Source organism: Lutra lutra, chromosome 4 (genome assembly GCF_902655055.1).
Source record: "Lutra lutra chromosome 4, mLutLut1.2, whole genome shotgun sequence".
Classification (NCBI taxonomy): Eukaryota; Metazoa; Chordata; class Mammalia; order Carnivora; family Mustelidae; genus Lutra; species Lutra lutra.
Genome location: NC_062281.1, coordinates 161083053 through 161106976, shown reverse-complemented (window position 1 = coordinate 161106976; position 23924 = coordinate 161083053). Strand labels below are relative to the sequence as shown.

General features: G+C 53.9%; 1 protein-coding gene across 1 annotated transcript; it reads left to right on the top strand.

Annotated features, from left to right (window-relative positions):
- The first annotated feature begins 432 nt into the window (after positions 1-432).
- Positions 433-18706, top strand: LOC125097895 (fatty-acid amide hydrolase 1). The gene is made up of 15 exons (XM_047726064.1): positions 433-718; positions 8259-8372; positions 10200-10334; positions 10538-10671; positions 10748-10954; positions 11202-11242; positions 11475-11599; positions 12695-12820; positions 13363-13460; positions 15401-15500; positions 15793-15833; positions 16614-16653; positions 17157-17265; positions 17764-17909; positions 18294-18706. Exons 1-15 carry the CDS (start codon positions 524-526, stop codon positions 18420-18422), a joined length of 1740 nt encoding a protein of 579 aa, XP_047582020.1. The 5' UTR covers positions 433-523; the 3' UTR covers positions 18423-18706.
- The last annotated feature ends 5218 nt before the right edge of the window (positions 18707-23924 follow it).

Below are 23924 nucleotides of genomic sequence, written 5' to 3'. Positions count from 1 at the left end.
TTCCAGGGTTGGGAAAACGGAAGGGGCAGCAGGTGGGCTCCCGACGGGACTTCCTGGGCCCCTCCTGCCTGGTGCCCCTGGAAGCCCCGAGCATGGGCACCCGGGGAAGGTCTCCTGGAAAGATGCTTCTGAATTGTTTGCAGGGATTAATCAGGTCAGCGAACCCCATCAGTCGATCGCTGCTCCCTGTCCTCTTGGCCGTCCTTTGCCGCCGGGGGGCTCCCGCTAGTCAAGTCTTCAGGAGCTGGGGTCGTGGGGCGGCGGGGGGAAGCGGTTGCCCCTCCCGCCCCTCTCGGCTGGGTGCGGGCTTGCCCTTGACCGTTGCGCTCGTGCGGCCTCGGCCCGCTCGCTGCCAAGCAACAGCGCGCTTCCCCGCGGGCTGGTGGCCGCGCCGCGCTCCTCCCGCCCCTTCCGCGCAGGCGGGCGCGGGATCCTAGGCAGATCCAGGCCGGGTTTTGAGGCGGCACGCGCGCGTGCTGATTCCTTTTCTGTCGCTCCTGGCATCGGTCGGCCGCAGGAGATCATGGTACCGGACGAACTGTGGGCCGCGCAGTCTGGCGCCTCCGGGGCTGCCCTGGCCTGCTGCTTCGTGGCAGCGGCCGTGGCCCTGCGCTGGTCAAGCCGCCGGCCCGCGCGGAGCGCGGCGGCCCGGGCGCGACAGAGGCAGCAGGCAGCCCTGGAGACCATGGATAAGGCGGCTCAGCGCTTCCGCCTCCAGGTGACCGCTCGGGTCCGGTGTGTGGGGAGAGGCACAGGGCGGGGGTATCCCTAGCCGCATTTTCAGGCGCACTGGCGCGCGGCGGGGGAGCAGGTGGCGGGCAGCGCAGGTTCTACTTTTGGAACCCCTCCACGCCCTAATGCATTCCGTACTCTTTCCGAGTCAGGTAGAGCCAGCCGCGGGGAGAGGCAGGAAAACGAAAGGGACAGGGCAGGTCATGAAAAGACATCGCTTTTCAAAGAGGGTCAAAGAGGAGCTTTGCTCAGTGCCAAAGACTCTCAAGACTATTGGGACACTAAAATGCAAGCCTGAGAACCATTAAGATGCTCGGGTTTAGGACTTGAGAATCATGGGACGCTGAGTGACTCAGTCGTTAAGGGTCTGCCTTCGGCTCAGGTCATGATCCCAGGATCCTGGGATTGAGCCCCCGCTTGGGCCCCCACATGGGGGCTCGTTGCTCAGGGGGAAGCCTGCTTCTCCCTCTCCCACTCCCCCTGCTTATGTTCCCTCTCTCGCTGTCTCTCTCTCTCTCTGTCAAATACATAAAATCTTAACAACAAAGACAAAAACAACAAAAAGACTTGGGAATCAGAGAGTGATAGCCAAGGAAATGTGGAGTGCTCGCAGTTTGAAGTGGTTAATTGTGCATGATGATCCTGAAAGCCAGCCAGGGAAGGACTTGCCTAAGCGCAAAGGGGGCCAGGCTGGAACAGTTTCCCCAGCTCCTGCTGCCCAGGTGTTGTTCTAACCCCTGATAGGCCCGTTTCCTTGAGCAGGTGTAATTCTAACCCTTCCCTGGATGATCTGTCAACAAGCTTTTCTCCTTCCGGATCAGTTCAGTGTGTGTTTAGGCCCCAGGGAGGGGCCTAGAGGAGGGGACATTCTCTCCAGGTGTTTGAGACACAGGACCCAGGTAGAAGCCAAAATGATAAATTCCAAGAGATGTTCTTATGTACCGAGAGAGGAAAAACTTGCCACAATCATTTGTGAGGGTTTGTGTTTGAGAGGATTCAGATCTGACAGGTGGGAAAGCATTCCAGGTGACTGGGGACACAATAGGAATCAGGAGGATGGAGTCACAGAAAATTGCACTTAGCAGATGCTCTGCTGTGGCAAGTGATTTTAGAGTTGGGGCAGAGCTGGAACTAGAACCTAGACGCCCAGTGGGACTTTCCAGCCTCATTCCAGCCCGGGAGAATAGGGGGGGAAATAATAGGTAGGGAGACCCGGCCTTGGGATGCCAGGCTCAGGGTCACCTGGGTGGCTCAGTCGTTAAGCATCTGCCTTCGGCTCACGTCATGATCTCAGAGTCCTGGGATCAAGCCCCAGTTGAGCCCAACATTGGGCTCCCTGCTCAGCGAGAAGCCTGCGTCTCCCTCTCCCACTCCCCCTGCTTGTGTTGCTTCTCTCTCTCTGTCAAATAAACAAATAAAATCTTAAAAAAAAAAAAAAAAGGAAAAGAAAGGATGCCAGGCCCAGGGTGCAGCCTTGATCACAGTGAGGTTTTAGCTGGTATGAATTTACTCCATACTGTTCCCGGGCCAGGATATGTCGTATTTATTTATTTGCTGATATAAATATGTATCTGGTTCCAGCCTCTATTCATCAAGCTGGCTGAAAAGCCATCAGTCAGTTCTTAGAGCTTCAGCCCAGACAGGCCACTGACCCTAACTGAGCCCAAGTTCTTCACTGTCTAGTTCTCCTCCTCTGGCTGAACTCTATGGTGCCCCACGCGTGGATCCTTTCAGTGCCAGGCTGCCCGGCTCGGCCTGGTACCCTCCGCCGCTCCCCAGGCCCCCGTTCTGCAGCAAAAGCCAGAACGCTGCCAGCCGGTTCTCCTAGCAAGAACTGTGTGGGGGCAGCTTCAGGGATCGGCCCACGGTTCCCACCTGCTGAACTTGCCTCCTCGTCACAAGAAACCCACCTGCTAGCAGGAGTTCGAGGTGGTAGAAGGGTGGGCCTTCCTTCACTTCAACTCTAGACACCAGCATCTGCAGTTTCCCTCTGGAGCAACTGCCCTTCATTATTTTTTTTTTTTAAGATTTTATTTATTTATTTGACAGACAGAGATCACAAGTAGGCAGAGAGGTAGGCAGAGAGAGGAAGGGAAGCAGGCTCCCTGCTGAGCAGAGAGCCCGATGCGGGACTCGATCCCAGGACCCTGAGACCATGACCTGAGCCGAAGGCAGCGGCTTAACCCACTGAGCCACCCAGGCGCCCGCCCTTCATTATTTTTAAGAACAAAACCTTCCAGGGTAGAAGTTTTGGCTCTGAAATAGAAAATGCTGTTTTTCAAGATGGGATTGGGAGGGAGACAAACCATAAGTGACTCTTAATCTCACAAAACAAACTGAGGGTTGATGGGGGGAGGGGGTTGGGAGAGAGGGTGGGGTTATGGATATCGGGGAGGGTATGTGCTATGGTGAGTGTTGTGAAGTGTGTAAACCTGGCGATTCGCAGACCTGTACCCGTGGGGATAAAAATATATGTTTATAAAGCTGTAAAAAAAAAAAAAAAAAAAAGAAAGAAAGGATGAATCCCCAAGTTTTGTAGCAACATGGACGGGACTGGAAGAGATTATGCTGAGTGAAATAAGTCAAGCAGAGAGAGTCAATTATCATATGGTTTCACTTATTTGTGGAGCATAACAAATAGCATGGAGGACAAGGGGAGATGGAGAGGAGAAGGGAGTTGAGGGAAATTGGAAGGGGAGGTGAACCATGAGAGACTATGGACTCTGAAAAACGATCTGAGAATTTTGAAGGGGTCGGGGGTGGGAGGTTGGGGGCACCAGGTGGTGGGTATTGTAGAGGGCACGGATTGCATGGAGCACTGGGTGTGGTGCAAAAATAATGAATACTGTTATGCTGAAAAAAATTAAAAAATTAAAAAAAAAAAGAAAATGCTGTTTTTGCACCCTTCCTGGGGCAAGAAAGACTGGCCTCAGAACACCAATGTTTGGCTTTTCCAGGTAGGTAAACAGTGAAATTTACCTTTTGATTTTCCAGTGACTGTGGGGGAGATAGCAGTGTCTCAGTAGTCTCACTGGTGTGAACAATTCTCAAAGCGATGGGGTCTTCTTTTTTCTGTTTTTAAAATATTTTATTTATTTATTTGATAGATCACAATTAGGCAGAGAGGTGGCAGAGAGAGAGGAAGGAAAGCAGGCTCCTTGCTGAGCAGAGAGCCCGATGTGGGGCTCCATCCCAGGACCCTGGGTTCATGACCGAGCCAAAGGCAGAGGCTTTAATCCACTGAGCCACCCAGATACCCCAAAGGGATGGGGTCTTGATGACAGTAGCTCTGAAGGAGCTGAGGGCAGTTAAGAGGGAGGTGGTTTAGCTGAACTCAGTCCCTTGGGACCTTGGGTCTAGCTCCTTTCTCCTTTCTGTTTGGCTCTGGAGTCACTGGATGATGGGGATGTGGGATTTGAGGCTGTCTCAGCAGCCTTTCTTTTGGGGCTTTTTCAGCCCAGCCCCAAATAGCAAGGGGGAGGAAGTTCAGCAGGGCCCTGGGCAGGCCGTAGTGGGTTACAGGAGTTGGTAGTACAGGTCTGGCCTGAGGGACGGCTGATAAAGCTCAAAGTTCACTGGGAGCCCAGATGCCTCCAGTGTTCCCAGGCATCGCTGGAGGAGGGGGAATCCTAAGTTTCTCTTAAGTCATCACAAAACGATTCACCTCTCTCGACTCTTGAGCAACTCTACAGTAAGGCCTGTTTCTGGTAACTCTCTGTTGACCCTGTGAGGCTTAATCTGTAACAACCCTTTGGCCACCTTTTTCCACCCAGCCTGCACCCTGAATGAGTTTTAATATCCTTTCTAGGCCGAAGAGAGGGACTAGCACCCATGGAATATGATGGCTGGGAGAGACATACCAGAGCACTTGCTCACGCCTCTGTGCCTTTGCCCTCATTGCTTACAACCTGTTTTGTCAGAACCCCACTGGTCTTAACAAGCACCACGTCCTTCCATTGGATCTGACCTGTAGTTCCATCTCCTGGCCTTCTCCAAGCCCCACTCGAACCTAACTTTAAAGGGAAATGATTCAGTAGATGAATTATTTGTTGAGACCAGGATCCGTGGCCTCCGTAACCAAATGGAAAAGATATCTTGAAATAGAACAGATGTGATAAAAACCATGAGGGAAAAAGAAAAAAGACATGGAGGACCACGGAGGATCCCAGAAATTAGAGCAGTAGGGGCCTCAAGGAGAAAAACAGCTGGTGGGGGGCAGCCGTTCAGCGATAGCTCTAGTATCCGTCCCTGGAAAAAGAACGCTACAGGTGTCTGCTATTCTCTGTCAGAATTCATTTGTACACATCTCTGCATTCTCTATTCAAATGTCACTGCCCCCGTGTTTGTGGACTGGCCTCTTTGAGGCGCAGACTTTCCTGGGTGTCTTGTGAAAGAGAAAATGTCTCAGCTGCCTGATAACTAGCTGAAGACTTTAAAAAAAAAAAAAAAAAACTGTTAGCAACGGTGTCATCAGCCATCTGCATTCAAGAACAAAGGACAGAGTTAAAATTTGTGCTGAGAATGGAGGGAGCTTGCTGAACAGCTTCAAACTGAGGCACACAGGGGCTCTTGGTGTCTTGTCGCAAGGTGGGAAATGGTGGTGACCAGACTGTTGATGGTAATTACCCTAGTGTGTGTGGGGGGAGCTCTTCCCTGGCTTTTACTTTCTTCGCCATACTGTTAGGCATTCTTTTCTACAGTGAGCACATTTATATAATCAGGGAAAAAAAAAAGCCATTTTGCTATTTCCATCATCAAGTGAGTAAGGCAAGGTGTAGTTAGTAAGTATTGTGCATATAGCAAGACAACTTTGTGCCTACATATATAAATAGTTACATACATGGTGGGTTTTTCATAAACATTTTTTTTTCCTCTAAGTTTTCATTAGAAACCATTAACTCTGGTTTCCTTTTTCAGAAGAGGGACTGGGCAGGGTGGTCCTCGGGGTGGGTGGGGAAAGTGTTCATATATCATTTTGTCTCCTTTTAAGAAATATATCACCAGCGGGGACACCTGGGTGGCTCAGTTGGTTGAATGTCTGCCTTCAGCTCGGGTCATGATCCCGAGGTCCTGGGATTGAGCCCCTTATTGGGCTCCTTCCTCGGCAGGGAGCCTGCTTCTCCCTTTGCCTGATACTCCCCCTGCTTGTGCTTTCTCTCTCTCTTTCTCTCACAAATAAATAAATCTTAAAAAAAAAAAAAAGAAATATATCACCAGGGATTATCAAGTGTGTGTGGAGAGATCACGGATTCATTTTTTTTCTTCTTTGTGGCGCCCTGTATTATATATATATATAAAATCCCAAGTAAGTAATATATCTGTTTAACAAACGAAGGCTGAGGGTAGAGTGTTCTTGCTGTTAAGGCCCGGGTGCCAAGGACATGTGGAGGGCATGAGTAGGCGATGTCTCAGGGAGGGGTGTGGAGGGGTCTTACCGGTGCCTGAAAGCACCTCCTGGCACAGCCCTGGGGCTTGTGCTGTGACAGGGACCTGCAGGGTAGGGGCAAGGCCTGGTTGGCTTTGCACTTTGGCCTGGCAGGAAGGGTGATGGGTGGGGCAAGCCTTGGGCGAGGCAGCCAGTTAGGTGGCCCCTGTGTGAGCCAGGAGAAAAAGGCTGGTCACTGGCAAGGGTCTTGGTAGAGAGGATGGAGAAGTGGCCGTATTCCAGAGCTACTTAGTGGGCACAGTGACTGACTGGATTTGGCTGTGGTGGGAGGGAGAAAGTGGGGTCCGGGATGACTCCTTTGTCCTCATGTACCACCTAGAGAGATGGCAGCCCTTCCCCGAGCAAGGGTACATGGAGCAGGAGCCGGTGGAAAGTGGGGGAGCAGTGAGCTCAGGGGGAAGGACACAGGGGTGGGTGGCAATGGGAATGGCCCCTGAACACCACAGCTCGATTGGGTCAGGGTGGATGGAGGGTCTGGAGGCCACGGGGTAGGTGGAGAGCCTGACTGGAAGCCACGAGAGGATTCACTTCTCCCAGCATCAGGGAGGAAACAAGAGGAAACTGTCTCTTCCCACATCTGGCTCCTTCTCATCTTTCAGGTCACAGCTGAAAGAAACGTCACCTCCCAGACCTGACCATCCTGTCTGAGCCAGTCCTCTGCTGTGTCCACCACAGCAGTGTGTACTTGCTTTCTTGCACTTCCCATGAGCTGCCCATCATTTGTTAACCTGTTTCTTTTCTTGAGTGTGGGTTCTCTGAAAGCAGGGACTTGTCTGTCTTGGTTACCTCCAAATTCATAACCCTTAACTTAGTCCTTGGCACACAGTAAGTGCTCAGAACATGTCTGTCGACTGACTGAATAAAGGGATGACAGAAGTAGCAGAGAAGCAGGAGAAAACCAGAGGAAGTCGAAGGCAGCCAGTGTGTGGTCTCAATACGTTTGAATCCCTCATGCGGATGAAGACATGGAGTGAAGAACAGAATCAAGTATCTCTTGGATTTGGCAAGAGGAGAGCCCAGGCCGGAGTGGGGATGGGAAGTGGTGGCTGTGATTCAGAGATCCTCCTCTAGCTGTTTTTGCTAATTGGCTCTGTACCATTGAGGAGGGAGCGAGCTGGGTTTGCAGGCAGGGGCTGACCTCAGAGACTCTGGGAGCCTTCCAGGCCTGGCAGTCATGTGTCTGAAAAATTGTCCCCCCTCCTTCTGAGAGCTCTTCTCTGACCGCACGTACCTGTGCGCTCCGCACCCCCACCCCACGCACCACAACGGGTTTTATTTTCTTCAAGTTATTTCTCACGGACTCAGATTCTTGTTTACTTTTTCATTACCTGCTCACTTCCCAAAGCATAAACTTGTTGTCTTTTTTGTTCAGTTGTATCCCCAGGCCTAGTTTGATGCTTGGTACAGAGCAGACACCTAATACATATCTGGAAAGAAGGAAAAAAAAAATCCCTTTTTAGGGATAGCCTCTAGCTATAGACCCAACCACCCAGAACAGTGTCACAGTGTCTTCTTTTTCTTCTTCCTTTCTTTTTTTTTTTTTTTTTTTCCTGCCTCCCCTGCCAGGGGTTAGATGCGGGTGGATAGCCAGTAGACGGGCTATGCTGAGTGGGCAGAGAACCGTAGTTTACCTGTATGGGCCTAGGTGACGCATGTAGCCTCTCAGGGCTTTGGTTTCTTTACCTGTGCAATAAGAATGGTAACAAGATTTAATCAACACCCAGAGTGTACCAGCATGGGGGCTATAGGCAGTTGTTAGTGGTGGGGGTTTGTAATGATTTCGTAACATTTTCATAACATAACATTTCAGCCTGGGCGTGGCCTTTCCCAGGGCAGCCTCTCCCATAACCTTCTGGAAGAGATATATCTGTACTGTCTGTAGGTGGCAAGGACCTGCCTAGGCTGGGCCACATGTCTGGTGTCAGAGCAGCAGGTGGGCGTGTCTGTCGTGGATTGGCACATGACAGTGAGCATCTGCTTTGCCAGGTGTGGGGACTTAGGGGCACTGGGTCACATGTGTCTGCTTTTAGCACTTGGGGCATGTGGGGAGAGGGGTTACTTACCTGGGGTGTCTTTTCAGAACCCTGACCTGGACTCAGAGGCCTTGCTGGCCCTGCCTCTGACCCAGTTGGTGCAGAAGTTACACAGTGGGGAGCTGTCCCCTGAGGCTGCACTCTTCACCTATGTGGGAAAGGTAAGGCCTGGATGCCAGGGATCCTCCCTCTCTCTGCAAAGGCTGTGGGGGAAACCTGGCCTGGAGTTCGTCTCTCTGAGGGCCAGGGTGGGACAGTGCCAGGGGCTACCAGGAGCTGCATGAGGGAGAGAGAAATAGAGAGAAAGAGAGGAAAGAGAGAGAGGCGCTGACTGTGTGTGCTTCTGTGGGGGCGACACTGAGCATGTTGTCTTAGCTTAAGAGCCTGGCATTCAGCCCAGACTTCCCTCTCCCTCCCGCCTCCACCCCAATGGTCAACAAGTGTGGTCTGTTCTCTTTCTATAGCTCTCTCCAGTCCAACCTCTGGTCCCCAGGCCCCCAGCAGCCATCTCCCTCCACGATGGAGTGCCAGCCTCCTGGCCAGATGCCCTCTCAGGTTTCCAGTTGTTCAAACTCTGCTCTTCTGCTCCTTGTTGACTCCAGCATCCTGTCTGGCCAAGGCCTTCTGGAGGGTGGGCATCAGTAGCTCGACTGGCGGAGGTTTCCTGGCACCCAGAGGTTGCCATGCTGAGCCCTGCCTTGTGCAGGACTCCCTTTACCTGGAAGGCTCTTCTCCCTCTTCTTTGCCCCACCTGAGGCAACAGGCACTGCCGGCTGAACCTTTGGGGCTCAGAGAAGGAGATCCTCTTTCAGGGATCTGACCCTCATCCCCTCCTAGTCTGAATTAGGGTTCCCTCTTCAGTGCTCACTTTTTAACACATTTCTCTGGGTGTTTTTGCACTTGCCTTGGCCCCTTTCTGGGTCAACATGGGTTTCTTGTGGACAGAGCTTGTCTTACTTATCTTCGAACTTAGTGCTGGGCCCTCTGTCTTTTCACGTAGTAAGTGTTCCAGGCATCTGTTTGAAACGAAGGGAAGGAAAGAAAGAGTTGTGCTTTGCGAGTTCCTTGCTTGTGGTTTCTTGAAGCAGAGTGTGTGGCAGTGAGTATGACCACTAAGCAGATCCATGGGCGTGGGTGACAGCTGGGTGAGTGACAGCTACTGAGCGAGGGGGAGGGAGGCTGACAATGGAGGGAGGACCCTGGACCCCTGCCCTGGATGCCCTGAGGGGACACAGGCAGGCTCAGCAGTCCGCTGTGTCTCTTCTTTCAGTGTCCCTGGAAAGGGGCTGCCCTACCTTGTCACCTACAGATCTCACAGGCTGAGGTGTGGTAGTGCAGCCAAGACTCATTTTCCTCAGATGTCTCACAGGGACAGCAGTATCATTTCCTTTTAGGCAAGCTCCCACTCCTTTAACTGATTGGTATCAGCCCGTTGCTCCGTGTGACTTGATTATCAGATTCAAGAGTTTCAGGGGGTGGGGAGGCTTAGCTGGGGCCAGTGTAGGCCAGGCCTAGGGCAGGAGAGAACCTGCCGGCCTCTGGGAGGCTGGCAGCTGGGTCCATCCCTGCTCTGTGCTGACTCCCGCTGTGACCTGAGGTGGGGACCTGCCCCTGTCTGCTTCACTGACAGAGATGTGGCTTAGAGGTCAAAGATCATCTCCCTCCGAGCTCATCCCCTCTGGGGAGTGTCTTAGGCCAGTGCTTGTTGCTCCTTTGGGTGCCTGGGTTGTGCCCTGGCCCTGGAGGTGCTCTCTCCATCTTGGGGTTGAGGCCAGACGCTGCCAGGGTGATGCTGGGGCTAGATGTCCCGGATGAGGTGGGTGCTGGGCTCTCAGTTGTTCTCCATGCTCCTGGCTCTGGGCTTTGTTGCTGGTTACCCTTTCCCTGTGTAGACTTAAAGAGGCCAATTTTATATAATGTATATTTGACCACAGCTAAAAACAAAGGCCAGTGTCTCTCTGCCCTGTGTGCATTTCTCCCTCCTCCAGGCCTGGGAAGTAAACAAAGGAACCAACTGTGTGACTACCTACCTGGCAGACTGTGAGACTCAGCTGTCCCAGGCCCCGCAGCAGGGCCTGCTCTATGGCGTTCCTGTGAGCCTCAAGGAGTGCTTCAGCTACAAGGTGTGCCCCACCTCCTGTCTGGCTCTGACCCCCACCCCACTCCTGCACCCCTGTCCCTGTGAGCCGGCTCCACCTCCTTACTTACCTGGGGCCCTCCAAGGCTCAGCCTTGGCCTGCAGGATGGCGGTGGCAGTGGGTCCTGGGCCACTGAAGGGCCCCTGAGGTGTCAACCACAGCCCTCTGGTGCTGGTCCCTCCCTCCAGGGCCATGACTCCACGCTGGGCTTGAGTCTGAACGAGAGCATGCCTGCAGAGTGTGACAGTGTGGTGGTACAGGTCCTGAAGCTACAAGGCGCTGTGCCCTTCGTGCACACCAACGTCCCTCAGTCCATGTTCAGGTGGGCTCGTGTATGGGCGGGGCCAGGGACTCTGGCCCCAGTGCACCCCGGGCTGACCCGTTCCTGCTTCCCCCAGCTATGACTGCAGTAACCCCCTCTTTGGCCAGACCTTGAATCCATGGAAGCCCTCCAAGAGCCCGGGTGGCTCCTCCGGGGGTGAAGGGGCCCTTATTGGGGCTGGAGGCTCCCCGCTGGGCTTAGGCACTGACATTGGAGGCAGCATCCGCTTTCCCTCCTCCTTCTGTGGCATCTGTGGCCTCAAGCCCACGGCAAACCGTATCAGGTATGGTGTGGGTGGTGGGTGGAAGGAGCTTCTGGGTCTCTTGCTGTGTGGTCTTAGCCTAGGTTCCAAACTCTTTAGGCCCCAGGCAGGGAGTCCCTCGCTGGGGTTTTGCTGGGAGGGAATGTCAGTGCCATTGGCCTTGGTTCCTAGTTTCCAAAGTGGTGAGAGTTCTAAGCTGCTGTGTGGGTTTGGGGTTGGGCAGAGGGTGATCATTTCCTGTTTCCGACATCTTCTGTTTCTTATCCAGCAAAAGTGGCCTGAAGGGCTGTGTCTATGGACAGGTAGCAGGTGAGGTCTGGGGTTCCCTCAGTGCCCTGGAGGAGGGGGGGTCTGCCTGATCCATCTCTGCCCCTGCCTCTCCTGGGGGCAGTGTTTGGCTCCCAGGCTAGTCTAGGTCTGAGTTCCTACCTCCTTGTCTCTGCTCACACTCCTGGGCCATGGCCCAGCCCTTGCTTGGACCCAGCCCCAAAGCCCATTAGGGCAGGGTGATCTTTCTTCCTTCCCCTCCCTGCCCCCACAGTGCAGATCTCAGTTGGCCCCATGGCCCGAGATGTGGAAAGCCTAGCACTGTGCCTGCGAGCGCTGCTGTGTGAAGACATGTTCCGTCTGGACCCCACAGTGCCCCCGCTGCCCTTCAGGGAGGAGGTGAGCAGGGGTGGGGATGGGCGTGTGGTTGAGTTTGGCTATTGCTGGTGCTCCGGAGCCCAGAGAGCAGCCTCAGGCACTGTGGGCAGGTCTTGGAGGCTCTGTCTCTTGAAAAGCACTCTCCAAGGGTCTGAAGTTGGGCTCAGCTGCTGCTCCACAGAGAGCCGCCAGATGGAGCCCTTGCCCACCCGTGGCAACCCTAGGACTTCTGAGGCTGGGCTGGGAGGCTTCCTCTGAGGAAAGATGCCCCTCTTCTGGCCTCAGCCTCTCCTGCCCACCGTGAGAGATAGGAGTCACTTCTCAGCCCAAGAACCACTTGTAGGAGAACTAGGGTGTTTCTTGGCAGGCAGGAGATCTGGGCTGGGTGGGGTGAGCTGCCCCTCCCTGGCAGAGGTTATTCTAACCACTCAGTGGTTTAAGAACCCCTTCCTGGGGTGCCTGGGTGGTTCAGGGGGTTAAGCCTTCAGCTCAGGTCATGGTCTCAGGGTCCTGGGATTGAGCCCCGCATCAGGCTCTCTGTTCGGCGGGGAGCCTGGTTCCCCTTCTCTCTCTGCCTGCCTCTGTCTACTTGTGATCTCTCTCTCTGTCTCTTTCTCTCTGTCTAATAGATAAATAATCTTAAAAAAAAAAAAAAAAAAAAGAACTCTTCCTGAGAGGAAGGGAAGGAGGAAATGAGGTCCTTGTGATGTGGTCTGGAACAAATTATCATGGGAGCCAAGACTTGCAATCCTGAAACAGGCAGTAGACTCGTCGACTCAGGAGACAGGTTACCTGGGTCCTGGACCTAGTATTGTCAGTCTGCTCTGGGTGGACTTGGGCGAGTCCCAGCCCGACTCCAGCCCATTTGCCTATCTCCTTATGTAGACCTGAAGGCTCAGTTTCATCATATGGCCAGTGACAATGCAGAGTCATTGCACAGGGGTTTTGTGAAAGGGTCAGATGCAGAAAGGGGCGGCCTCTCTGGCACCCTGTTTTCTGGGAACCCGGGCTGCAGCCTTGCAGCTGTGTTTGGGGCTGAGTAGCATCTCTGATCTCTGGGAGGCCTACGCTGGGCCACCCTCTTGACTCGATTCTGATTCTGGGGTTTTGGTCCAGGTCTATACAAGCTCTTGTCCACTGCGTGTGGGGTATTATGAGACCGACAAATATACCATGCCCACCCCGCCCATGAAGCGTGCCGTGCTGGAGACGAAGCAGAGCCTTGAGGCTGCTGGCCACACGGTATGGCTGTGGGGACCCGGAAGTCCTGGTATGGCCCCTCCTTCAGGGAAACCTTCCTGGTACCCGTGACTGCCACCTGTCCTGGTGTCCTTTCACCCATCACCCAGGGGATGGTTTTGTGGTTGGGATGGGAACGATGTCCCTGCAGGACCCGCAGATAGAGGGCTGATCACAAGTGTGAGGTTACGTGATGAATGGGGAGCTCAGCTCTGTGCCAGGGATGAGGGAGACCGCACTGGGAAGCTCCAGTCCACCACAAGCAGTGGTGCATACTGTCCAGGGGTTGCTGCCATCCGAGGACAATGTGCCAGTGGGTTTTCTTCTGTTCATCTGAGACGAGTTTAATGGGTAGCTTGACTCCTCTCATGAAGTGAATTTTTAGGGAGTTTGCGTGGGTCAGGACACCTGTCTTTGTGGCTCTAGGGAGGGCTCCCATGGCAGCAGAGCTGGTCCAGCCCATCCTCACGGCTGCCTGGGCAGCATGGGGGGGGGCATGGGAGTCAAGGGTTTCTTGGGAGCCCTTATAGCCCTCAATCTTGCAGCTGGTTCCCTTCCTGCCAAGCAATATACCCCATGCTCTGGAGACCCTGTCAACTGGTGGGCTGTTCAGTGATGGCGGCCACAGCTTCCTGCAGAACTTGTAAGTGATGTTGGCCTTTGGGCTCTGGGGTGGGGTCAGGACATGGGTAGGCCCAGGGAGATCAGCTGGGTCCTGTTACTCCCAGGATGGGCCGCTCTGGTGGAAAACGGGGGCCCGGCCTCCACTGAACACAAAGAAGGTCTGAGCGTTCTGGGCAGGGACCTCACTGCCCTTCTAACTGTGCAGGTGGAGCCTGGAGATCCCTGGCCAGGGAGACTTTAGAAAGGTACCAGCTCGAGGGGAGGCTGGATTGAGCAGAGCCCGAGTGATGAAAACTCACTGGGAAAAGGGGGTGGGCAGGGGAGCTGCTTGTCTACTGGGGAAAGATTGAGAGACAAGCGAAGGGTGAAGCAAGAAAAGAGAGGTCTAGACATCATGCTGTGACTTCAGGCTCCTCTGACTCGAGCCAAGCCTGTCTTTTGAGTACTTTTCTGTAGAGTGGGTGGGTTGGATCAGACCTACTTTAAGGAACTTTGCAGAGCTCATGTTTATTTTTTTATAGCCCTTTTTTTTTTAAGATTTTATTTATTTATTTGACAGAGAGTGAGATCACAAGTAGGCAGAGAGGCAGGCAGAAAGAGAGAGGAGGAAGCAGGCTCCCTGCTGAGCAGAGAGCCTGATTCAGGGCTTGATCCCAGGACCCTGAGATCATGACCTGAGCTGAAGGCAGAGGCTTTAACCCACTGAGCGACCCAGGCACCCCTATAGCTCTTTAAAAAAAAAAAAAGATTTTATTTATTTGTTTGACACAGAGAGAGAGAGAGAGATCACAGGGAGAAGGAGAGGGAGAAGAGCCCCATACGGAACTCAATCCCAGGACCCTGGGATCACGACCTGAGCCAAAGGCAGACACTTAACCAACTGGGCCAGCCAGGCGTCCCAGAGCTCATTAGAGAAGCTGGTTCCATTCAGAAGCTTCCAGTCCTTAAGGGTTGACAGGGGTGCAAGAAAGACCTGTGACGCTACCTCCTGCTGATGTGCCTGGGCTGAAGAGACCTCTGCTTGTGGCTGAGTAGGGTCCAGGCCTCAGCACGAGGGGCTGCCCCTCACTCTGGCTCTGGGGATAAAGCCCTAGGGTCGGCCTCCTGAGACCTTTCCCCAAGCTCTAGAGCTAGAGACAGGCTCAGAAATAAGAGTCATGGCGGCTCCACTCGTCTCTCTAGGCCTGCATCTGCATCAGTAGGGGATGCCCTTGGTGTCATGCCCTGGCCCGGGAAATGTTGCCCTCGTGGAGTCCTTATCACTTTGAGCTGAGTGAGCCAGGGAGGGAGATGCAGAGTCCTGCCTTGGGAAGCTCCAGGGATGTGGAGTGGAGTCCGGGTGTCCCAAATGATAAGCAGAAACAAGTCATATGTCTAAACGGAGGCAGGTAAGGGGCACCTGGGTGGCTTAGTCGGTTAAGCATCTGCCTTTGGCTCAGGTCAGGATCCTAGGGTCCTGCGATCAAGTCCCATGTCAGCCTTCCTGCTCAGTGGGGAGCCTGCTTCTCCCTCTGCCTCTTCCCCCCACCCCCAGGGGCGCTCTCTGTGTCTCAAATAAACAAATACAATCTTTTTAAAAAATAAAAAATACCCCTGAAACAAATAATACATTACATGTTAATTTTTTAAAATAAATAAATAAAAAATAAATAAAAGGAGGCAGATAATCGGGTGCCTGGCTAGCTCAGTCCATACAACATGGGACTCTTGATCTCGGGGTTGTGAATTTGAATCCCATGTTGGGTATAGAGATTACTTAAAGATAAAAAAGAAAATCTTAAAAAAAAGAAAAAAGAAGGATAGAAGGCAGATGAAGGGGTTGGAGACCAGTGGTTACGAGTCTCGCGGAGGAGGGGGTTTCATGGAGTAGATGACACTGAGCTGGGGGTGCTGTGGGTAGGGGCAGGGCAGGAGGGAGGACCAGGGAGGGAGTGCTGGACTGGACCCTTTGTCTCCCAGCAAAGGTGATTTCGTGGACCCCTGCCTGGGGGACCTGATCCCCATTCTGAAGATACCAAGGTGGTTGAAAGGACTGCTGGCTTTCCTGCTGAAGCCTCTGGTGAGGGCACAGGAGCAGAGGGCTGGGGGGTGCTGGGAGGGAGCCTCTGGGGCTCTTCCCCTCTCGCCTTAGCGGCAAGCATGGCCTCCTCTTCTCTCCACCCCCCACCCAGACTCTTCTCCTCTCCCCATGCCCTGCAATCTTCAGCCAGTCACATGCTGAAAGAGGGGCTGACCTGGGACCTGGGGGAAGGGACAGAGGGAAGAGACACAAGTGGCTTGGCCTGAAGAAGGTTGTTGTCCACTCTCAGCCCAGAACTGAGTCACTGACACTATGTTTTGTCCTTCGGCAGCTCCCAAGGATGGCAGCTTTTCTTAGCAGCATGAAGCCCCGGTAAGGACATTTCCTGTGCCTAGTTCCTGCCCCCATCTTCTCCTGACTTGGGGTTAAGTGGTTTCTGATGGGAAGAGCCAAGGGAAGTAGGTGCTGAGGCTGGAAGTGGCCCAGCCAGGGTGGCAACCTCTGTAGCTTTCAGATGGGACCTTGATGTTTATCTTCGCAGAGTCTAGGTCCAGCTAGAGAGGAGGGACCTGAAGGAGATCACAGAATGAGACCGGGTGGAGAGGAGAAGACCTGGCTAGATGAGGGTAGAAAGGACCAGGAAAGGAAGCATCGGGGAGGCCTAAGGTAGAGGGGGCTACTGAGGAACTGAGAGACCTGCTCTTAGAGGTCCGATGGGAACTGAGCTGCACTGGGTCCTGCTGTCCCTTAGTGGCTCGGGTGGGAAAAGCAGGCTATAAATGGCCTCATTTTTAGGCCCTGACATCCTGCGGACTTGCCCCTTCTCTCACTGCCAGGCATTCAGGACCTTTGACAGCTCTGGTCTCTGGTATCCTAAGGGTCACTGGGAATTGGGCCTGATCTGGGCCTGGCTCTGCTGTAAAGTCACCAAGTGACACAGTCTAAATCCCTTTGTGGGGCATGATTTTCTCCACAGGATGTGAACTTAGGGGTTTGAACTTCTTTCCTGTGCTACTTTCCTCTCAGAGCTCCCCTAGTTGAGAACGGTCCATGGAGGTGTGAGATCTGGGAGGTGTTAAGAGTAGGGGTCTGATGTTGCTACTCCCCATGGCTGTGACCTTGAGGGCCAGTGACCTCCTTTCTTCTGCCCAGGTCGGCTGGCAAGCTCTGGGAACTGCAGCATGAGATCGAGGTGAGGCCAGACCCCCTACTGACTAGAGTCAGGCAGGGTATGGGGTAGGATTAGAAAGGGCACCTGCCAGTGACATCTCTTAGCCATGGTTCCCTCTGGACCCCTGGAGTAGTCTGTCATTTCCCCTTCCACTCCCTGGACTGGTCTGTTCTGGCCCTGCTCTCTGGTCCTCATCCTTGGAGGCTGGCTCAGTCTGTAGCTCCTGTCCTGGATGCCCCCTTTGCTGCCCCCTTCCCCTCCCCCACCCCCAGTACTGTCCAGAACTAGTGGCCCTGTTCTGGCAGGAAAAATGATGTCTACAGTTCATGTGGGAGGTAGAGCAATGGAGGCCTCCTGGAAGCAGCTGTGCTAGGTGCCCTGAGGACCTCCATCCCAGTGTGGCTTAGTCCAGAGAAGGGGCAGGTGCTGGAGCCCCAGCCAGCCCCATCACCGTCCCTGCATTGAAGAGTCCATGCAATGGGCTGGGTCTGAGGGCTTCCCCTGGTGTGCTGGCCTCCTTCCAGGTGTTCCGCAACTCTGTGATTGCCCAGTGGAGAGCGCTGGACCTGGACGTGCTGCTCACTCCCATGCTGGGCCCTGCTCTGGACCTGAACGCCCCAGGCAAGGCCACAGGTGAAGTCTGCTGCCCCAGCACACATCTCGGACACTCCCACCTGCCTTTCCTCTTCTGTGAATTCAGCCCAGTGCCCAACAGGCTGCTGGGAAGTATGAGCGGAGCCTTGGGGAGGGTTGCACCCCTCCAGGAGGGCCCTGCCCTTGGGGAGCTCACAGTCCGACTGGCTGGAGAGATGGGAGTCATCTGGGAGCTCTGGGAGGGAATGAGCTCCTGTTCTCAGCACACTGAGGTTAGAGATCTTGAGATCCAGAGCCTGTGGTTTGGGGAGGTACGGTTTAAAGTCCAGATGGGATTTAGAAAAGCCAGGAAAAATAGGAACAAGGGTCCAGGTGGGGAAACTTCTGGTAAAAGGCACAGGACAGGGCTCAGCAGGCTCTCCAGCCTGCCCTGAATCTGGATCCCTGGGCTTTGTCATTCACTCAAGTCTGGGCTCCAGGAGATAGCCTGTCCCACTTGGTGGGGGCGGGGCTCCAGCTCCCTGTGGTCCCTTTCAGGCGCAGTCAGCTACACTCTGCTCTACAACTGCCTGGACTTCCCCGCGGGGGTGGTGCCTGTCACCTCGGTGACCGAAGACGACGAGGCCCAGATGGAACATTACAGGGGCTACTTTGGGGATATCTGGGACAATGTGTTACAGAAGGTGAGGCCACAGGGCCTGGCCTAGCCCCTGTGCACCCCGTTCCCCTGGATTCCCACCCATACCCCAACTCTGGCTGCTGGGAGGGATGCAGCATAAGCACGTGAAGTCCTTGCCTCTCTCCCCTCCTCCTCTCCTCTCCCCTCTCCTCCCCTCCCCTTCCCATTAAGTAAGCTCTACACCCAATGTGGGGCTCAACCTTACAACTCCAAGATGAGGAGTTGCAGGCTCTACTGAGTGAGCCAGCCAGGCGCCCCCTGGCGGGTCCCCGAAAGACTGCGGCCTGGCTCCGCTGTGCTGCCCCTACTCTCCAGCTGGGGTGCTCCCTGGTCCCTGGTGGGGTCCTGTCTCCATCGCCTTCCATCCCGGTACCTGTGTCCCCTGCAGGCCATGAAGAAAAGCGTGGGGATGCCCGTGGCCGTGCAGTGCGTGGCTCTCCCCTGGCAGGAAGAATTGTGTCTGCGGTTCATGCGGGAGGTGGAGCGACTGATGACCCCTGAAAAGCAGCCATCCTGACTTCGGCCTGCCCGCCCGCCTGGCTCTGGAGGACCTGAGACCCTTTCGGTCTGCGCCCAGCCTCGTCTGGGCACAGCTGCTGCCCTGGGAGGAGAAGTTTGGCTTGAGGCAGAGGCTTCCCTGTCCCCCTCCCGCGACCCCCTAAAAGAAGCACAGACCCCCTGAGTCTGGACCTTGCTCCCCATTCTGGTCCCCTCCCTCTGCCCTAACACCCCTCCTTGTGGCAGGCAGTGGGTATGACTTGGGCAGAAGCCCACTAACAATCAAGAAATGTTTCTAGTCTCTGTACTTTGTGGCTGTCATTGTTAGAGCACTGGGGGTTGAGCCATACTTGGGCCTTGGGCCTTGGCAGTCTCCTGATTCCCAGCCCCCCACAGGAGCAACACTGGCTTCTTGTGGTCCCAGCACCTCCCCCTCCCCCACTCCCCCCGCACTTAGACTAAACCCTACTTTGCTGGGCATTGCCCTTCTCTCTTTGCTCCTTCCCTCTGCCGAGGATGCCCTTTCTGCTCCTCTGCCATTAAATCCTTTGAGGCCCTGCTCAGATCCCTCTTTCTCGAGAAGGCCTTCCCCCGTTCCTCTGGGTCCTGAAATAGGTGGGCTGTTTCTTCCCAGTCTGTCCTGTGTGGTGGGCCTCTGTGGGCAGGTTTGCTTTTCTTAGGACACTGGCTCTCCTTGACTGCAGGGACCCTAATGTTATGTCTTTGTTCTTAGTGACCAGGGCTGGGCACCGGGCAGCAGGGAGTCTGGAGTTCTGGCCAGGAGGAGGCGCTGTTGGGGGGCGGGGAGAAGGCCCATAGGCCTTGGGAAGAGAGCATGAGACAAGGTGATCTGGTACAGAGTGCTCACAGGGCTGGCTAAGGACTGGATTGTTCTAGCAAGGCTTCCTGAAGGACCTGTGTTGAGTGTGGAAGGTTCCCAGAAGCTGAGATGGGAGTAAGGACATTCCAGGGCGAAGGAGCCATACACCCAGAGCTCATGAAGAGTTCAGTAGATGGTCATGTTGAATGGGCAAAGGAGAAGCAGCAGAGATGTAGGTGGAGGCCAAATCAAGGTGGACTTTGGGGGTCAGTTCAGGAACTTAATCATGTCTCAAGGGCAACAGGGAGTTTTTAAAGGATCCCACAGCTGCAGTGAAGAGAGTAGATTAGGCAATAGGAGCCTGGAGAGGGTCAAGGAGGTTGTTCCATGCCCATGATCCTAGTCTGGGGAAGGGGGCATGGAGCCTGAGCTAGGCTATGGCCCAGGGGTAGGGAGAGAAGTGGTTTGGGAGTTGACAGTTGGGATGGAAGTGAGTGGTCTCTGCTCAGAGTCTCACCTCTGCCCTATCTGTCAACCTCCCTCCTACACGACTGCATTGACTGGCGGGTGGGAGGGTGGCTAGTCTGTGACTAATCTGGGAACATCTTGGCCCCCTTAAGCAGAACTTACTCTCCTCTGGCCCCAGCCCTATCTCCCCTGTTTACTGCAGAAGATGTTTCTGAGCCTGAGCCCTCGGGTCAGGCACGTGCCCGGTTCTATCTGGCGCTTTTCAGATTCTTTTCAGGGCACCTTGCCGTCCCAAGGCTTCCTTCTCCTTCCTGACTCTCCTACTCCTTCAGAGGGGCTATTCCTACCAGGTTATGTGCCCAGTGGCCACTGCACTGTCAGACGGTGGTGTTCCTGCCTTAGTAGGACCAGTTTCAGGGTAGACGCAAGGGCTGATCAGAGGGCCTAACTTACACGGGCACCTAGATCGGGTGGCCAGGTTGTTGGGCCCTGCCCAGATTCCTTGTAACTACTGTGTCATTTTGCCTCATATCATTCCCTAGAATCATCTGTACCCGCCTCCCCCCCCCCACCAAGCCTCTTACTCCTGCCCCATTTCTCTCTTTGATATCCTTGTGCTTTTTTTTTTTTTTTAATTTTAAAAAGATTTATTTATTGGTGATGGGAGCAGCTGGGTGGTTCAGTTAGTTAAACATCTGCCTTTGGCTCAGGTCATGATCCCAGAGTCCTGGGATTGAGCCCAGAGTCTGGCTCCTTGCTCAGTGAGGAGTCTGCTTCTCCTCCCTCTGTCCCTTCCCTCCCACTCATGCTTCCTCCCACCCCATAAAGAAATAAAATCTTAAAAAGATTACTTATTGTAGAGAGTACACATGCATGAGCGGGGTGGGGGGGGGTGTTGGGCAGAGGGAGAGAGAGAGAATCCTCAGGCAGGCTCCCCACCGAGCAGGGAGCCCAACAGCAGGGGCGGGGTGGGGGATGGTGCAGAGGGCTGGATCTCAAGACCTTGAGATCATGACCTGAGCTGAAATCAAGGGTCAGACGCTTAACTGACTGAACCACCCAGGTGCTCCAGTATTCTTGTGCTCTTAGACACAAGGTTGTAAGATGGGGGTGCCTGTCCTCTTCCCTTCACTGCTTCACTGCTTCACCCTTTGAGCCCCAGTGTGGCCTCACCCAACCCTGGGCTCAGTGGTGCTGGAGCTCTACCAAGCCAGACTCCCAACCTTGAGAGGCTCGGGGACGTATGGGGATGGTTAGCCATTAACACGAACACATCTGCTCCCTGGGAGATCAGGGCTTGGGGAAAGGTTATACAAAGGGACAAATGCTGCCAAGGGGTGGGGGAGGTGGTCGCTGTGGCCAGGAGGCAGCCGCTGCGTCCTGTTTCCATTGCTATGCTAGCATTCTAGTTCACGCCACCTGACTGTCACCTGGACAACACAGTAACCTAACTGGGCTTCCCTGCCTCCCTCCACACCTGTTCCGCAGCCCATTTCCCATGCAGTTGCCAGAGGGATGCTTTGAAAGTATAAATCAGATCGAGTCACTTGTCTTAAGACCTAATGGTTTCCCATCCCACCCAGAATAAAGACCAGTCTCCTCCTGTGTCTTGCAAGGCTCTGTGGGTCATGGCCCTTGCTTACCTCTCCAGCATCCTCTAGCGTGTCTCTTCCTCTCATTCCTTGTACTCCAGCCACATGAGCACCTTTCCGTTTCTGGATCTTCTTCAGCTGGTGGTCCCTGCTACAGAGCCTTTGTGTCACACTGGTGCCCCTCTACTTGGAACACTCCGCTCCAGACTGCTCTTCTCCCACTGTCCTTCCGATCGGAGTTGGGTGACCTTTCTAAAAGCCATTCTGATCATGCCTGAAACCTTTAGCATCATTTGTGGTCTGTCAGACTCCTGGTTCTGACCCTGAGGCCATTCCTTTCCCGACCAGGCAGCTGAGCACTCTGGTCTCCGCCCCTTCCCGAGTGCCCACATCCCAGTGTGGCCCTTGTGGGGTGCTTGGGACAGTGTGCACAGCTCCCAGCCCCACACAGTTTGCTTTTGCTCACTGTACTTGCTCTTCCTCACATCTGCACCTACAGACCTCCCACTTATCCAAGGAGAAGGTAGTCTGCCCTCCGGCAGGCTGTGTGAAAAGGGCTTCTTTGTGTTTCTGTCCATACTCCAGACCTGGGGCCATGTCTTCATAATAAAGTCCAACATCTGTTAGCCTCTGGAGTTGCTAGCCCATTATCCCATGGGAAAAAAATGGGTCTTATTACTTCCATTTTATAGGTGGGGAAACACCTAATGGTGTTTCTAATGGTTGCTAATTTGTTCAAGGCCAAAGACTTGTAGGGAGATTTGAAGCCACGAAGCCAAACTTAGTATCCGCTTTCCTCTTGCACTGTCATCCCAAGAACACACCCTTGACATCCCAGGTCAACCAGGTTCTGGGCTCGGGACCACAAACACTGTTCCATTCCACAGAAGCAAGTTCCATTCATGGTGCTCCTCTGCTAGTGTGTATCTCTAGGAGGTCCTGTCATGTCCCTGTCTACCCTCCCTTCCTCTCCCTGGGGTTGTGATCATTGGAATTTAGGACACTGAAAATAGCTGCTCTTTATCCCTGTTGAGCCACATCTTCTAGGATCATTCCAGGGCTTCAGCCTACTGAGAACCTTTGGCATCCTGGCTCCGTGGGCCACTCCTTCTGCTCTGCCTCTCACTCGGGCATCCACAAGTCTGAGCACTAGAGCCCTTTAACTTCATCTAACTCACCAATAAATGTATTGATCGGATCAGGGCCAAGGAAAGACCCTGGGGTGTGTCATTCCAGGCCACCCACTGGAGCAATCTGACCTGCCACACCTCTAACAGACTCGTGTAATACCACGTCCTGAGCCTGCCAGCCCTCCTGGGCTGCTGCCTCCCCAAGTTTCCCACCCCCTGATTTGGGAGCGCTAACCCTGGCTGCCTTTGGCAGGGGAGGCCATTTGGGGTCGGGGTGTGTGGGGTTTGCTCTTGTGTGTCCAGCACCCACCACAGTGGTACTCAGTAGGTACCTAGTGAAGGCTTGTGGTTTTGTTTTTGTTTTTTTGAGAGAGTGAGTGGGAAATTGGGGGAGCAGAGGGAGAGAGAGAATCCCAGTCTGACTCCAGGCCCAGTGCAGAGCCGGACATGGGATTTAATCTCACAATCCTGAGATCACCACCCTGAGATCATGAGCTGAGCTGAAATCAAGCCTTGGATACTTAACTAATTGAATTGCCCAGGTGCTCCGTCTTTTTTTTTTTTTTTTTTTTTTTTTTTTATTTGTCATAGAGAGAGAAGCGAGAGTGAGCACAGGCAGACAGAGTGGCAGGCAGAGGCAGAGGGAGAAGCAGGCTCGCTGCCAAGCAAGGAGCCCGATGTGGGACTCGATCCCAGGACGCTGGGATCATGACCTGAGCCGAAGGCAGCTGCTTAACCAACTGAGCCACCCAGGCGTCCCTTTTTTTTTTTTTTTTTTTTTAAATGAGAGAGACTTAAGCATGTTAGGAAGGAGGCAGCAGAAACACACAGAAGAAAAGGTGGGAATGAAGAACTCAGCCTGCCCATTGTTCCTCCATTTTTTTTTTTAAGATTTTATTTATTTATTTGACAGAGAGAGAGATAACAAGTAGGCAGAGAAGCAGGCAGAGAGAGAGAGGGGGAAGCAGACTCCTCTCTCAGCAGAGAGCCCAATGCGGTGCTCGACCCCAGGACCCTGAGATCATGACCTGAGCCACCCAGGTGCCCCCGTTCCTCCATTTAAGGAGTACTACCAAGCACCTGCTCTGTGACAGGGGACAGAGGAAAAGGGCTGACAAGGTCCTTGCTTATCGAACTTAATTTCTAGGGAGGGAGGTAAGGAATAAGTAAACGAGGTGATTTTAGCTAATAAGTGCGATGAAGAAATAAAATGGGGTGATGTGCTAATGGAGGGGTGCAACTTGAGGAGGGATCATGATTAAGGTGCTGTCAAGGGTGTGGGTGCCAGATGGACTAGGGGAGCTGAGCCATCAGGGAGAGCCAGGGTTCAGTGAGGGAGGCCTTGGTACGGGGGAAGGAAATAGTCCGAAAGGAGGAAGAAGGACCTGGGGAGTTTGCCAATGTCAGGGTTTAGTTCCTGAGACCCGTTCATCACCTGGGGTTACCCTTTAGGTCATGACCAATAGGCCAACTGCCAACTCCACGTCTGGTCCTGGGCAACCCTCGGGAGC